Genomic DNA, 12,971 nt, shown 5'->3' on the forward strand with positions numbered 1-12,971 from the left:
TGCAGACGACACCATGCTTAGGGTTTCAGTATGAAAATACAGAGAGGCACAGAGATGCCACTCAGGATCAGGATGGTAAACAAACATGGCCATATTTCATAAAGTGAGATTTATCAGTGAGCCAGATAACTTGAGTAAATATGCAAATGGAATAGTCACAATCATCCTAACAGGACAAAACACTGAACAGTAAAAAAAAAACAGGATATATTATTCCCATTAGATCACTGTGACTCAAATCAGCATATTGACTATGTTATCTGGTTGACTGAGAGATATCAGTCTTTGAAACCAAAGCAGGGAGAAAACATAAACAAGCAAAACAAGCAAAAACATACAGAGGAATAACACGCAGTGACACTGACTTACAAACATGTCCAAGACTTATAAACATGTCCAAAACATGCCCTAGACTTACAAACATGCCCAAAAACATGCCCAGGACTTACAAACACGCCCAAAAGAGGAAGATCTCAGCAGACATTAAACTGAGGAGTCAACAGAGGCACTGCACTCTGTAAAAACCCAAACGTACACAAAGAGAATACTGTACATGATATTTAATACCTTACACACTTCAGCCATGTTCTGTACAGACTACAGAATAAATCTCACATCCCTGTTGGATGATACAAAGAGCAGTTGTCCTGCAAGGCACAAAATGAGCTCACTCAGAACGTCTGGAAAAGATATTAAGAATCGTGGACATGATGAAAGTGTTTCTTTTCCCTCTTCTTCTGATGCGTAACAAATATCGCGTTTTCAATCAGCCAGTCAAAAGCCTTGTCGACATATCCAAACGCTCCGTGTTTTCAGAAAAATAGAGCTATGTTTCCAAAATCACTGGGTCTCACAACTTCCATAATGCAAAGAACCAACAGTGAGTGAAAAAATTATAATAGTGAAGCATTTTTAAATGTTATAAATGACAGAGAAAAAGAGTTACACACAAACAGGGTTAGCATAAAGCTGTCAAATGGAAAAAAGGGAATGAACTTTGCGGAATCAAAGCTCAAAAGGACATTTCAACAAACAAACAAAGAAAAACAAAACAAAACTCCTCATGTTAAAAGAAAAGATAATGGATGCCTTTGATCCACATTCCAAATCCAAAATGATTCCAGAGGCACTGGGAGAGGACTCTAGGCTTCAGGGACTTCAGGGTCAAGCTCCTTCTAGCAGACGGCAGATGCTGCCGATAAATGTTCACAGAGGGACATGTGTTTATCCACACCTACTCAGACAAACAAACAAACAAAAACAAACAATGGGACTCTTCAGATTAACTGTTATCCATACTGAATAACAGCAAAGCAGTCATGTGTCAGCCGGGGCTGAAAGCTGACTGCTACACTGTCTCCGTTCCAGCATATGCTCAGACTCAAAAGCCCACGCTAGTATTACTGCTGCTACTACTGCTGCGGCGTGCCGTCGTCATGGCGACACCGCCGCGAGGCCACGGCGCGCCGTCGTCATGGCGACACCCCGTCCTGGTCCATGCTACACCCTAAGGCCTCGATGTCGTTGCTAATGTCCGAGATCATACGGTCCCACTCGTCGCCTTCGGAGTTCGCCGGGCCTTCGTCCGCGCCCCCCGCCGCTCCGTTCCCGTTGGTGGTGGAGTCCGAGGCGGAGCTGGCGGTCCGTCTGTATCGCCCAAAGCTGTCGGTGATGATGCCGCGGCCGTCCTTCACGCCGATGGTCTCCAGAAAGTTCTCAAAGTGCTGGCTGTCCTTCTCTGGGATAAAGGGCCTCAAGCCTGCAAGGGGGAGAAGAGGAGGAGAATGAACGGATATTCAAGAGGAGAGCAGAGGAGGTTAACTCTCTCCTGGGCTGTCTGCGCTAGCTCCTTCTGCAGTTTGAGTCTACAACTTTCATTCAGTTACTGAGGACTTTGCTCTGAAGCAAGGCACACTGTAGAGCTTTACAGTCACCTTAAACGTGATATTTCAAACACGTGCTAACTGTAGCTTTGACTTCAGACACTGTCAATAACTGCCTTGAGAGAAGTTAGCTCTGATACGCCACCAGCCTTCTCTGCACACATTGAAAGGTCCTTTACAGTAGATCCTGTAAGGCTGAAAGCCACAACTTCCTGTACAGAAAGAGGAAGTGGTGCTCACCCAGTAGGAGGAACTTCCTGCTGTCGCCGTAGAGTTGTCGCAGATTGATGCAGAACTCATGGATGGAGGCACCGTTACGATACTCATGCAGAAGAGTGGCAAACTGCTGGATCTCCTGAGAGGACAGTTTCGTCCTCAGCTATGATAAAGCGAGAGAGAGAGAGAGAGAGAGAGAGAGAGAGAGAGAGAGAGAACAAGAGCAAGAGCCAATGTCAATGTCAATGTGGAGATGATTACAAAAGTAAGAACTCTGTTATTACATTGTCACTTAGACATCACTTAGACACGTATTACATTGTTATCACTTACACATCTTCCTACACACACACACACACACATACACACACACACACACACACCGTGGTCATGTAGTCCTGCAGCAGTTCAGCAGCTGTAGCACTCAGTTCACTCTCACTGGCTGTTTTGGTCTGAGGTGAAGCTGGGGTTGAGGAGGGAGAAGGATAGGGCGAATGGCCTCCCGCCTCCAGAGAACTCTGGAATGAGCTGTGATTGGTAAGAGACATGTACATCATTACCTATCAACCAATGAGAATCAGACTGGGCCTAGACAGTCCTGCACTGTGAGAATGATCTGTTATGTCTATTTATATATTTAAAACAGCAACAACACAAAAATTAATAACACTCACAAAGCACTAGTCTCTGCTTCAAAGGCCTCTTTGACGTCCACTTTGCTTGAAGAGTCATCTGGAGATTCAGAGTAACAGAGCACAGCTGGTGGTGATTCCTAATGGAGACTACAACACTGACTGTAACTGAATAACTTATGTGTGTGTGAACTATTTTAGAGAGAGCTGATAAGTCTTAGTAAAAGCTTAATCTGATGCCCACTGAGAACATACGTCATAGTGTTGGTGCAGAGCTGGATGCTGAATGGCTGTTCAGCGGTTCAGAACTTTTATTATTCTGTCCTTTATAAAATTCATGCATGTTACTGTGATTCCAAGAGTGCTACTGGTGACCTGTTATTAGGTTATTATCTGCTGAACAAGCCTGTGGTCTAGCCTATTCCAGCAAACTGAAACGTGGAAATGAACACTCTAGTTTGGGAAACACAGTAACAGTAAAACAGCATTTCTGTGAGCGATGTAAACACGTCCAGACCCGCAGAACCACTGCACACGGTCTCCGCTGAGGCCCGGGCACACACGGGTCTCATTCACTCACCACTGTAGAGAGACAGATGCCGGGTCGGTGTGGTGGCCCCGTCAAAGATGGCCCGGTCCAAGAAGTCGATGGTAGATTCCGTGTAGACGATCTGAAAGACCTGCCCCAGGAGCAGACAGAGTTCCTCGGCCGCTGCCTGTAACGACAGATTCCCCGAGCCATAATTACCGGGCCGTACTCACGTACGAGGTCGACGTGACGTGAAGTAGAGACATCTTTATGAGAGCGATAAGGAGGATAACAGTTCACCTTGTTCTCCACTGCCAGTACCAGCAGACAACACACTTCCACTAACACAGCGCCACTCTCAGACAGCGAGCTGAGCGTAGGGGATTTGGACAGCTCTGGACACGAACTGGGACATGGAGAACCTCCAGCATCCTGGGCTGTACACACACACACACACACACACACACACACAGCGGCAACACTGTTATTTCTCTTGCACAGACACACTTAAGAGACGTACAGCGTCTCTGTCACATAGATACCGCAGTGTGTTAAGATATCCTAAAAGACTCACTACATAAGAAAAGCAATAACTGAATGAATGATTAAAACAGGTCTGAGCCTGTTTGTCTTGTAATTGAAGGTCATTTCAAAACAAACACCCACATTTCACTTTTTCTCATTCTCATTCTCTTCTCGTAGCGCTCACAGGACCTGACAGGCTGGTATTTGCGCAGATGTGCCGGGAGATCCCTGGTAAGCATGCACATACCTGTCTTTAGCACCACCAGGTGCAGCGAGTCATCGCGGATGTAGGAGACGGCGGCGATGTCGTGGATGGGAACGCGCAGGATGATGTCCTCCCCGTCACGCCACACCAGCTTCACATTGTACGCCGACAGGCTCACGACCGCGTCCTGCTCGGCCGTCAACTGCGCCGCCAGCTGGTGTGACTTCTGAAGTGACAGAGAGAGAGAGAGAGAGAGAGAGACAGAGACAGAGACAGAGAGACAGAGACAGAGACAGAGAGAGAGAGAGAGAGAGAGAGACAGAGATACAGAGAGAGAGACAGAGGGAGAGAGAGAGAGACCATAATGACATCTCAATGAGAAACACAAGAATGATTGGGGGGGGGGGGGGGGGGATATGAGTTGTGTTTAACACCATGATTACAGATGCCTGCTACGTGTAATAACCAAATGAATAGCATTCAGCTTAAACTCCAAACAGGCATGAGAACAGAGTAGATCTATCTGGAGTCATTACCCTTGCATTGTCGATGAGCTGTAGGACTTCGGTCCGACTGGAGGGGTTGAGATAGCCAGGCACCGACGTCAGCTGGCCCAGGTACTGAAATACAAAAGAAACAGGTTTTGAATCAGATAGTTTTGAATCATGCAGTTACATTAAAACAAAATGAATAACTGTAATCCGGTCGTTCTTAACGTATTACTCCTTCAACTTCAGTTACACTGTCAACGAGAACAATAAAGGCGTCCCACGCTAGACCACGCAGTGACCGGAGTCATTCAGGGCGCTGCGACGGATGTCTGGAGGATGCCGCCCATACCTTGACCTCCTTTTCGATGTAGTCATTGAGCAGGATGTCAGGGTCGATGCGGTGATCAGGGAGAGAGAGGGAGAAGGTGTGAAGAGCCCGTCGCTCCACCGCCTTCTCCTGGACCTTCTTATCCCGTCCCTTCTCCCCCTTCAGAAAGACGCGCTTAAACGGAGATACGATGCCAGGCTGGGGGAGGAAGAAACAAAACAAAAATAAAACAAATCAAACAAACAAACAAACAAACAAAATTAAGAGGGGGAAATGAATGGGGAAGAGATGAGGATTCAAGGAGAGCATGTGACCAGTGGTTCATTAAGTCTGTGTAACATCACAGAACCAAAGCAGAAGTCTAGTTCTGTGTGATCCTGGTGTGATGCTGAAGTCTGATGGTAACGTGTTTGAGTGGGATACTGCTGGGTAAGGTAACAGGGCAATACGAGTCCAGGACACAGGAGTTCATTCGGCTGTCTGTCACCTGCCGTGACAGATCCAGGAGATAAACAGAACCACCTGGACTCAGACCGCAACCACGAGAACTCCACAGGCAGCCTCACGGGAGGATGCACTCATCAACAGGTCCATTCCTGTCTCCATTCTCACGCTCTGTATAATTACACAAAGAGCTCCAGGTCTGCTGAGAGAGTGTGTCAGAGGTGTGAACAGCTGACAGACAAAAGGTGTGACTTAGTGGTGACACAACACTCAGATGTGAACTGTGTGGTGTGTGGTGAAACCATCCGGAACCAGCATCAATCTGCTCAGCTCTGGGCCTTCGGGGGGGGGGGGGGGGGGGGGGACTGACATCGGTATGACCGTCACGGTCCCTCGAGACTCGCCTGCTGCCGACCACATGCGACTGGGTGTCAATTGAGGAGCCATGGAAACCGTATCCACAGCAACCGTTTGCTGCGGACAGAGCGTTCGGGAACGGGTCGATGGCAGTCGTCACTGCCAGCACACACGCCGACTCCATCCTTTTTTTTTTTTTTTCTCTTTTACGTCTGCTAAAGGCGCCAGAACAAACAGCCCAGGGTGCAATCGCAGCGTAGTCCATGCTATCCAATACAGCCCGTTCCTACACGACACAGCTGGCAGAGAGCAGGGGAAAATCACCACCGCTCAACACATTACATTACATTTGCTCTTCAGACGTGAGGGAAAGGGAAACAGCACTCACATCCATGGAAAAAAACCAAGCAGCCATTCCCTCTGTGGTAAACCTCACCACAAATGGCGGTTTGGTATCAGCTTTGAGAGGGCTGGATTTTCGTTCCTCTTTTTCCCAAACTTTTACTCAGAACGTTCAAAATAGAAATGACCGCTCTATGTTTGAAGGAGACCCGTGTCTGAAAGCTCAAGCGGTTCTACTGAGTGATCGAACAAACCCCAGGAGATATCTTCCGTGAAACGCTGAGAGTAAAGAGCCGAACAAACCGACGGAGGTCACCTTACCTCAGTCTCCATAAGGTCTCCCCTCAGTTTCAGATGCACCCAGCCGGGAGGAAAAAATCCGCAGTTCTTCCAAGAGCAAACTCCTGAACACTACAGTAGCAGCCCTGTCTCCTCAGCGTACGACAGGTAGCGTGTGTCCCGGACACAAACAAGGGGACACCGCCCACACCGCGTATACAGAAACACACAAACACACACCGCCGCACACGCGCCTTGTCGACTACAGACGGCTCGATCAGGAAAAGGAGCAACCGCCACTTCCTGTGATGAAACTGTCTATTCAGCTTAAAAAAAAAAAAAGAAGAGAGAAAACAGTGTGAAACCACAGTCATGAGTTTTGGGGTTTGATTCTATCGGTGAAATGCACAGTTCCTCTGCACACTGCAGGCTCACTGTAATTCAGGGCGGGCTCCTCTGAGATGTGACACAACTGTGATAAACAGGTTCTAATGCAGGCCTTGCGCTGGTGGTATGACATGTCTCCCCCAGACCCAGAAGACTTGTATCTGTAAAACATTTTTGAGAACAGAGCTCCGTTTCCCAGGTCACCTGTCCTGTAACCATTGCTACACTGTCACAGTGATACTGTGTGCTATCCCCTTTCGATCTTTAATTATTGAATGACTCCACACATACATCAACTTTTCATGAGAGCGTCTCATTGTAACAGTAGACACAGGAGTCCACAGTATGCCTTACAACCTGACCTTACAACCTTAGAGCCTTCACATTTATCTTCAATGGATTTTTACTGGTTAGAACTACGTTAAAAGCTCAAAATTCACTTATTTTAAAAAAACACGTTGAAATCATTAGCAACTGTCACTGTCATGCAGCCAAAAGTTGTTCCTGTGGTCCTTTCTAAACTAAACCCAACCGCCCCAGACTGAAAGAATGTTCTCTGTCACTTTTTTTTTTGTCAAAACCTTAACACAGCACTGAAACCTGACTTCTGTTGACTAATGAAACCAAGGTTCTTGTGTCCCCATTGAGCCCAGAACACATTGCAGCCGCGCGCACTTTTCAAAACGTAACTCAATATCGCCATCGTGTGGCTATCTGAGGGACTCATCACCAAACTTTCTCTAGCGCGTACGAGAATAGATTTCTACAAGAAAACGATACAGTTCATCACGAGGTAAGCTTATATACATTTTGGTCCTCAGTACAGTCACATTGTTGGCTCTAGTTCAACGTTCAGGCAATCACGGTAAAACCCAGGCATGGAAGCCTGACCTTGTGAATCGGGAGAAAAAAAATCAATGAAAACTGTGCTCTATGTGTGAAACGAAAGATGTTCGGGAGTTTGGTTTTCTAGAGACTGTTTTTTTTTCACTCTGGAGATTCTTCCCACAGCTTTGTGGCTGTAGACTAAGGGGCGTGACATCCTGTCTGCGTCTTTGGAAAACCCAACCCTCTATTCTCCCGGGGGATGATAGGGAAATCTGAAATGGAAACACTTCCCCTACTGCTCGAGACTAAACTGGGATGATAGATGAAAGACATCGTTTCAGTGAGATCCATTCAAAATATCAGCCGATCATCACCTTTTGGTCTAGAAAAACGTAAGTGAAATGGTAAATAAATAAATAAAAATAAACTACTTCTAAAGGCCAGAATGTGATTCTTGCAGACAACTTTTGATATTATGAAGATACTCTATTTGTCGTTAAGCAGTTACTGAATGACTCCAAGAACTTCATTCAAAATACAGTCCAAAGACGCAATGAACGTTATCTAAACGCCACCAAACTTTGATAATCAAACGTCATCTTACTCCATCAATACTATCAATAACGCGGTCCATCACAAGTGATAAGGTGTTGACGCACGACTTTTGCGTCGATCGTGAATCCAGTGGTTAACTGATGAACACAAATGTTATAGTTTACACATATGCCCGGCTGGCATGGAATAAAATATAACCCAGAACAGACAAGAAATGCTATGGCATACAACTGGGTTAAGTAGCTTTAACCAGTCAAACAACAGTGTAGCCTACCACTAGAATTATAATCAGAGTTTCGTGTGAATCTGGATAAACAGAGTCTTCCATTCCCAGTCATGAAAAGCCGCTGGGACACTACGACGTGCATAATTATCTGAGTATACGTGCTAAAGCAGGATTTGCAGTCATTGTTGTAAATAATGCTGCAAACAGCGACTCATGAACGACGTAATGCCTAGCCTCACTGATGACTAATAGTGCTGCTTTTGTTAATTTGTTTTTTTTTTTTTTCTTTTACCAACAACATGCAGTGATTGAGTTGTCACACGTGCATCAAGCTGTGTTGAGGCTCACGGTGTGACAGCTGGGACGGCTAACCCCATTAACGAAGCGAGCTGGCTCCCTTTCTCTACTACGTTAGCCAGCTAAGCTAAGTCAGCTAACAAGCTAGGGTAAGTAAAGCCAGTGGCTATAGGATATCGTCCCAAAACGATCACATAACGGTAATTTCCAATCGAGTAGTTTGCATCAGCTGAGGACATTCTGTGAGCCGTGTGCGACAAACTATTTACTAAAATCCCATACCACAATTAGTGGTGATGTCAGATTTAGCTCTATCCAGCTAGGTATAACATAGCTTTTGGCAAGTTAGTAGTGACAGGCTCTCTCAACTGCCTGTGGCTAGCGACGCTAGCGCTCTCTCTTCTCCAGCTACCCAGTTCCCAAAGCGAAAAAACCTGGTCCGAGTCACAGTGGTAGCTGAATGGACTTACCTTTTTAACTTTCTTTACATCATCCTCCATTTCTATGTACATATACTCCTCATGTTCACACTTTAACAGGCGGGTGAAATGTTCGCGAGCTCAATGACATTTGGCCGAAACAGCGACATCCAGGGTGGCACTCTCCCAATGTAAACTAAACTGAGGGATCCTCTTGTCGCAAACTGGTCTGATAAAAGAAATCGGCCCACATATGACAGTAATACATCACATTGAATAAACGACTATGGGTGTCCCGAGCAGCAGAGCTCCGTATTTCATCGATAATAAAAAGCAGATAAATAAACGGGGTAGAGAAACTAGAACAAAAATAGAGTAAAACTTTTCAATCCTGCCGCCATTTTGGGCGTAGAACGCTTGCCCATCATGCTTTGCAGCAGCAAAAAGTTATTTTTGCAGCTGTGAAAAACCAATAGAGGTTTTATATTCTATGCAGGGGAGTATGCGTACTATCAAACCAATACTACGGAGTAACTTTTGTTCTGCTATATTTAGGGGCCTGAACGGGACTGTTGCGCGATGACATCTGAAACAAAGAAAAAGAAATCTGTGCCACTCTTAAAGCCAATATTTACTGAGGAATAAGAGCAACCCTTCTTCAGTTGTAGTCACACGAGCTATAGGGGAGCCAGTGTAAAATTGATTCTCCTGTTTACTTAATCAGCTACATTGTTCTAAAAGTGTGAATCAAAAGTTTAGTGTGTCGTTTTCTGAGAAGATGATGTCAGCGATAAAATTGAAAAACTGGAACATTTTCTAGCGTCGCATGATAACCGCTCAAAGAAACTGTAGGTAGTTGAGAAAATCAGCAAATTATCAATTCAATAAATGAATAAAATAGCAAACAGTTAATATTGTAATAATAATTCTTTATTAAACAACAATTTGTTACTCTGGGAAATCTATCTCTATCATATCATTATACATTCACATACACATCTGTACATATACATTTGTATATAACCAGTTTTGATCTGCCGTCAGGCAAACTGTGCTCGCGCGTAGAGTATACCATCTCTGGTGCATTTGTACGCACATCCAAATACTATAATTATTTTCTTTCTTGAGGGATAAACAGCCTGATATATTGATCTATAGTAAGGCTTGACACTTTTTTTCGGCATGATATTCCTCTTTTCATCTAAAAAACAAAGTATACAAAAAGGAAAAAAAAAAAAAAAAAAGAAATTAAAAACTAAAACATTAGCACCATATGTTATTAACATCATTGTTTTACCCCAAAACAGGTCTTATACAATACTGGACATTTGTTTTTAAATGATGGGGATCCAGTTTTTAACAACTTTCACTGATATTTGACGACATCAAATAAATCATCCTTTATGATCTAGTTCTCATAAGATATGGATACCATCTGATACGAAAAAATGCTATAGTCAGTAGCGAAAAGTTAGCCAAATGTTTTTGTGGCCTCTCTCTTTAAATACTCCACATAAAGTTGGGAGTATCTGAACATACTGTTGACTTATGTAACAAGCTAGCACAGGCTAAAAGGTAAATGATTCCTTTTTTTTTGTTTTGTTTTTTAATCTGATCAGTCCCAAATGGCACCGTTGACAATTTATTAAAAAAAAAAAAAAAATCAGCAGCAATAAATCTGACAACCATAATCATTGATTAGATCATATTCCAACAAAATATTATATCCAGCTCTACAGAAACAACAACAAAAGAGGTACACACAGGTTTCGGACGTAAAGATGACAGGAATATACAACACAGCAATACCCCTCAACATCTGTTTTTTTTTTTAATCAATTCCTTTTTATCATAACTTTTTAATGCTTCTGGACAAATGTCAAAGTGATGCATTTTGTTCTTTTCCTCTCAGAAGAGTTACCTTAGTGCAGATTTAAAACCTTCCACACAGTTTCAAAACAAGCTTAAAATTAAAAAATTTAAAAAAAAAAAATTATAAAAAAAAACAAAACAGAAATGATAAACAAACCATGAACATATATTCTTCATTCTACCTCTTTGTGCAGACCAATAAATGAGGAGTGGCACCATATTTGAAAAAGTGGAGTTCTGCTGTAAACTGTGTTGAGGTGCTTCTTCTTCCAGAGGAAAGAGTCTTTGAGCTTCAAGAGTCAGGTCCTATGTAAGGTGGTCCTCCTCTGCAAGTCCACAATGTGGGTCCTGCTGTCCACATTCTGTGGTAGCACCTTGAAGTATTAAGCACCAGGTCAAGAAACAAAAATGCACCGTTTTCATCACCAGAACTTTTGTCTCTATATTTTAATTCAGCGTGGATGGGTGTGACCAAAAAAAAAAAAAAGTTCAGATCTGAATTGGACTGGGTACGATGGAGCTGCTACACGTCAACAAGAATTCTGGGAGTTGAAGGAACACTCTGCTGAAGAAAGCTAACATGCAAACATGTCTGAGGATTCACCATAGGATGCATTCTGTGGGCATGCTATGAAAGCCAGGAGGGCCTGGGGCTATCAGAACAGTCTGTGGGCGACTCAACACTCAAGCCATGGAGAATTTGACGTGTCTGATGCCACCTTGGAAAAAAGGCAAACATATTTGACCCACTGAACACCTTGTCTACAAACAGCATTTCTCCTATTGATAGGTTCCTACATACATACTTCTTTTTTTCATTTTCTCTTTGTTTCTTATTCTTTTTGCAAGCAAATCCTTTTGGCTAGACGTTTTTTGTTCACAAGACAAACAACAGACAGAAAAAGGTTAACTTGTTGGCACTACAGATCATTCATCATCTTGCGAGACAGAGGAAGGCATAGACAGAAGAACACTGACAATCATCAAAGAAATCGCTAAACTTCTTTTTTTTTTTTTTTTTTTTTAAATAACTGTCACTTATTACTCAAACAAACCCGACAGTACGATGGACATTTCAATTCGCTTTCATATCCAATTTCAAAGCAAAGGGTTGACTCGTTTGGAGTGTAAGTCTTGTGTTTTCTTGTAAAAACAAAGGAAAGAGTAGAACCCAACATTCAAGTAGATGTTAAGTATTGCCTTGCTTTTACGTCATACAGGTAATTGAGCTTTACAAAGGTATATCACCTTGACCTAAAGGCATGGATTTTTTGCTAAGCAAACCCTCCATGCAGGTTTTAGGTGCAGAGAAAACGGTCGTGATTACAGTACTGTATGTGCTATGAGAGGAGAAAGAGACACTGGCATTGTTGTTTGCTGTCCGGCTGCCATGGCTTGACAGAAGCACCCGGAGAAAGAAGGCACCACAAAGAACTGGACTTTATAAAGTTTTTTTTTTTTAAGCCTTCATATATGTGCGTGTGTTGTGGCGGTTGTATGGGCTGACCCGAAGAGCCTTTCGATCGTATTCTGAAACATGACCGCGAAACGCCAGTGCGGCCTTAACGTTTTCTAAGGCAGTAATCAAAAGGAAACGAACTGATTGGAGAGGTACATGCATGCATCTTGGACCAGCTGATTCTGTAATTCCCCCTTTTACACAGCAGTGTTGGTCAACATGCGAAACCAATGGAAAAAGTCAACCAAGGGAGGAAGATATCACAGTGTGTTTGCACCTGGTTAAATAAATACGGATCATTTCTCCAAGAGGGTAAATCAGACCTTAAACAGCAGATGAATGGGAACGCACCACGAGACACCAGGCAGCCAATCTCACCAAACCCGCACATGCTCAGATGAGGTCGGTGACAACCCAGCAAACAACAGTGCACCAATGTGCTGTAGATGCAGGAGAGCTGGAGATCCGTGCTGGAAACAGGCGTTGCAAGGCTGGCCCTGGGCTGTCAGGGCCCAAGGCTCCAGTAGAACCACAGAATACCATCAGATATAGTTTACGCCTCAGACAACTAGTCAATGTCGTGTTAGCGAGACCTAAAAACTAGATCTAGAGAATTCAGATGTTTTGCAAGGAGCCAGTACAAGTAATGCTGATCTAGTGTGTAAACTGGAAACTGGAATGGTAATGCATTCGTATT

At 43.8% G+C, this 12,971-nt stretch overlaps 1 protein-coding gene across 4 annotated transcripts; it reads right to left on the reverse strand.

Annotated features, from left to right (window-relative positions):
- Positions 1 to 545: 545 nt before the first annotated feature.
- On the reverse strand, positions 546 to 9,269 carry ccm2 (CCM2 scaffold protein). Of its 4 annotated transcripts, none has more exons than XM_030772741.1 (10): positions 8,995 to 9,269; positions 4,831 to 5,007; positions 4,527 to 4,610; positions 4,033 to 4,216; positions 3,561 to 3,697; positions 3,312 to 3,447; positions 2,774 to 2,831; positions 2,483 to 2,615; positions 2,124 to 2,262; positions 546 to 1,759 (listed from the first exon to the last, which is right to left on the reverse strand). In XM_030772741.1, exons 1-10 carry the CDS (start codon positions 9,034 to 9,036, stop codon positions 1,473 to 1,475), a joined length of 1,377 nt encoding a protein of 458 aa, XP_030628601.1. In that variant the 5' UTR covers positions 9,037 to 9,269; the 3' UTR covers positions 546 to 1,472. The 4 variants fall into 4 exon arrangements, with proteins under 4 accessions (XP_030628601.1, XP_030628600.1, XP_030628602.1 ...); XM_030772740.1 differs by having other exon boundaries at positions 2,483 to 2,627; XM_030772742.1 differs by lacking the exon at positions 4,831 to 5,007 and having other exon boundaries at positions 2,483 to 2,627.
- Positions 9,270 to 12,971: the final 3,702 nt, after the last annotated feature.

Source organism: Chanos chanos, chromosome 4, assembly GCF_902362185.1.
Source record: "Chanos chanos chromosome 4, fChaCha1.1, whole genome shotgun sequence".
NCBI classification, from domain to species: Eukaryota; Metazoa; Chordata; class Actinopteri; order Gonorynchiformes; family Chanidae; genus Chanos; species Chanos chanos.

Coding starts and splice junctions, on each gene's coding strand:
- ccm2 (XM_030772740.1), bottom strand. CDS start 9,036: ATGTACATAGAAATGGAGGATGATGTAAAGAAAGTTAAAAAG. Junction 2,628..2,773: donor GAAGCAGAGACTAGTGCTTT/GTGAGTGTTATT, acceptor TACCAATCACAG/CTCATTCCAGAGTTCTCTGG. Junction 1,760..2,123: donor CAGGAAGTTCCTCCTACTGG/GTGAGCACCACT, acceptor TCCCCCTTGCAG/GCTTGAGGCCCTTTATCCCA.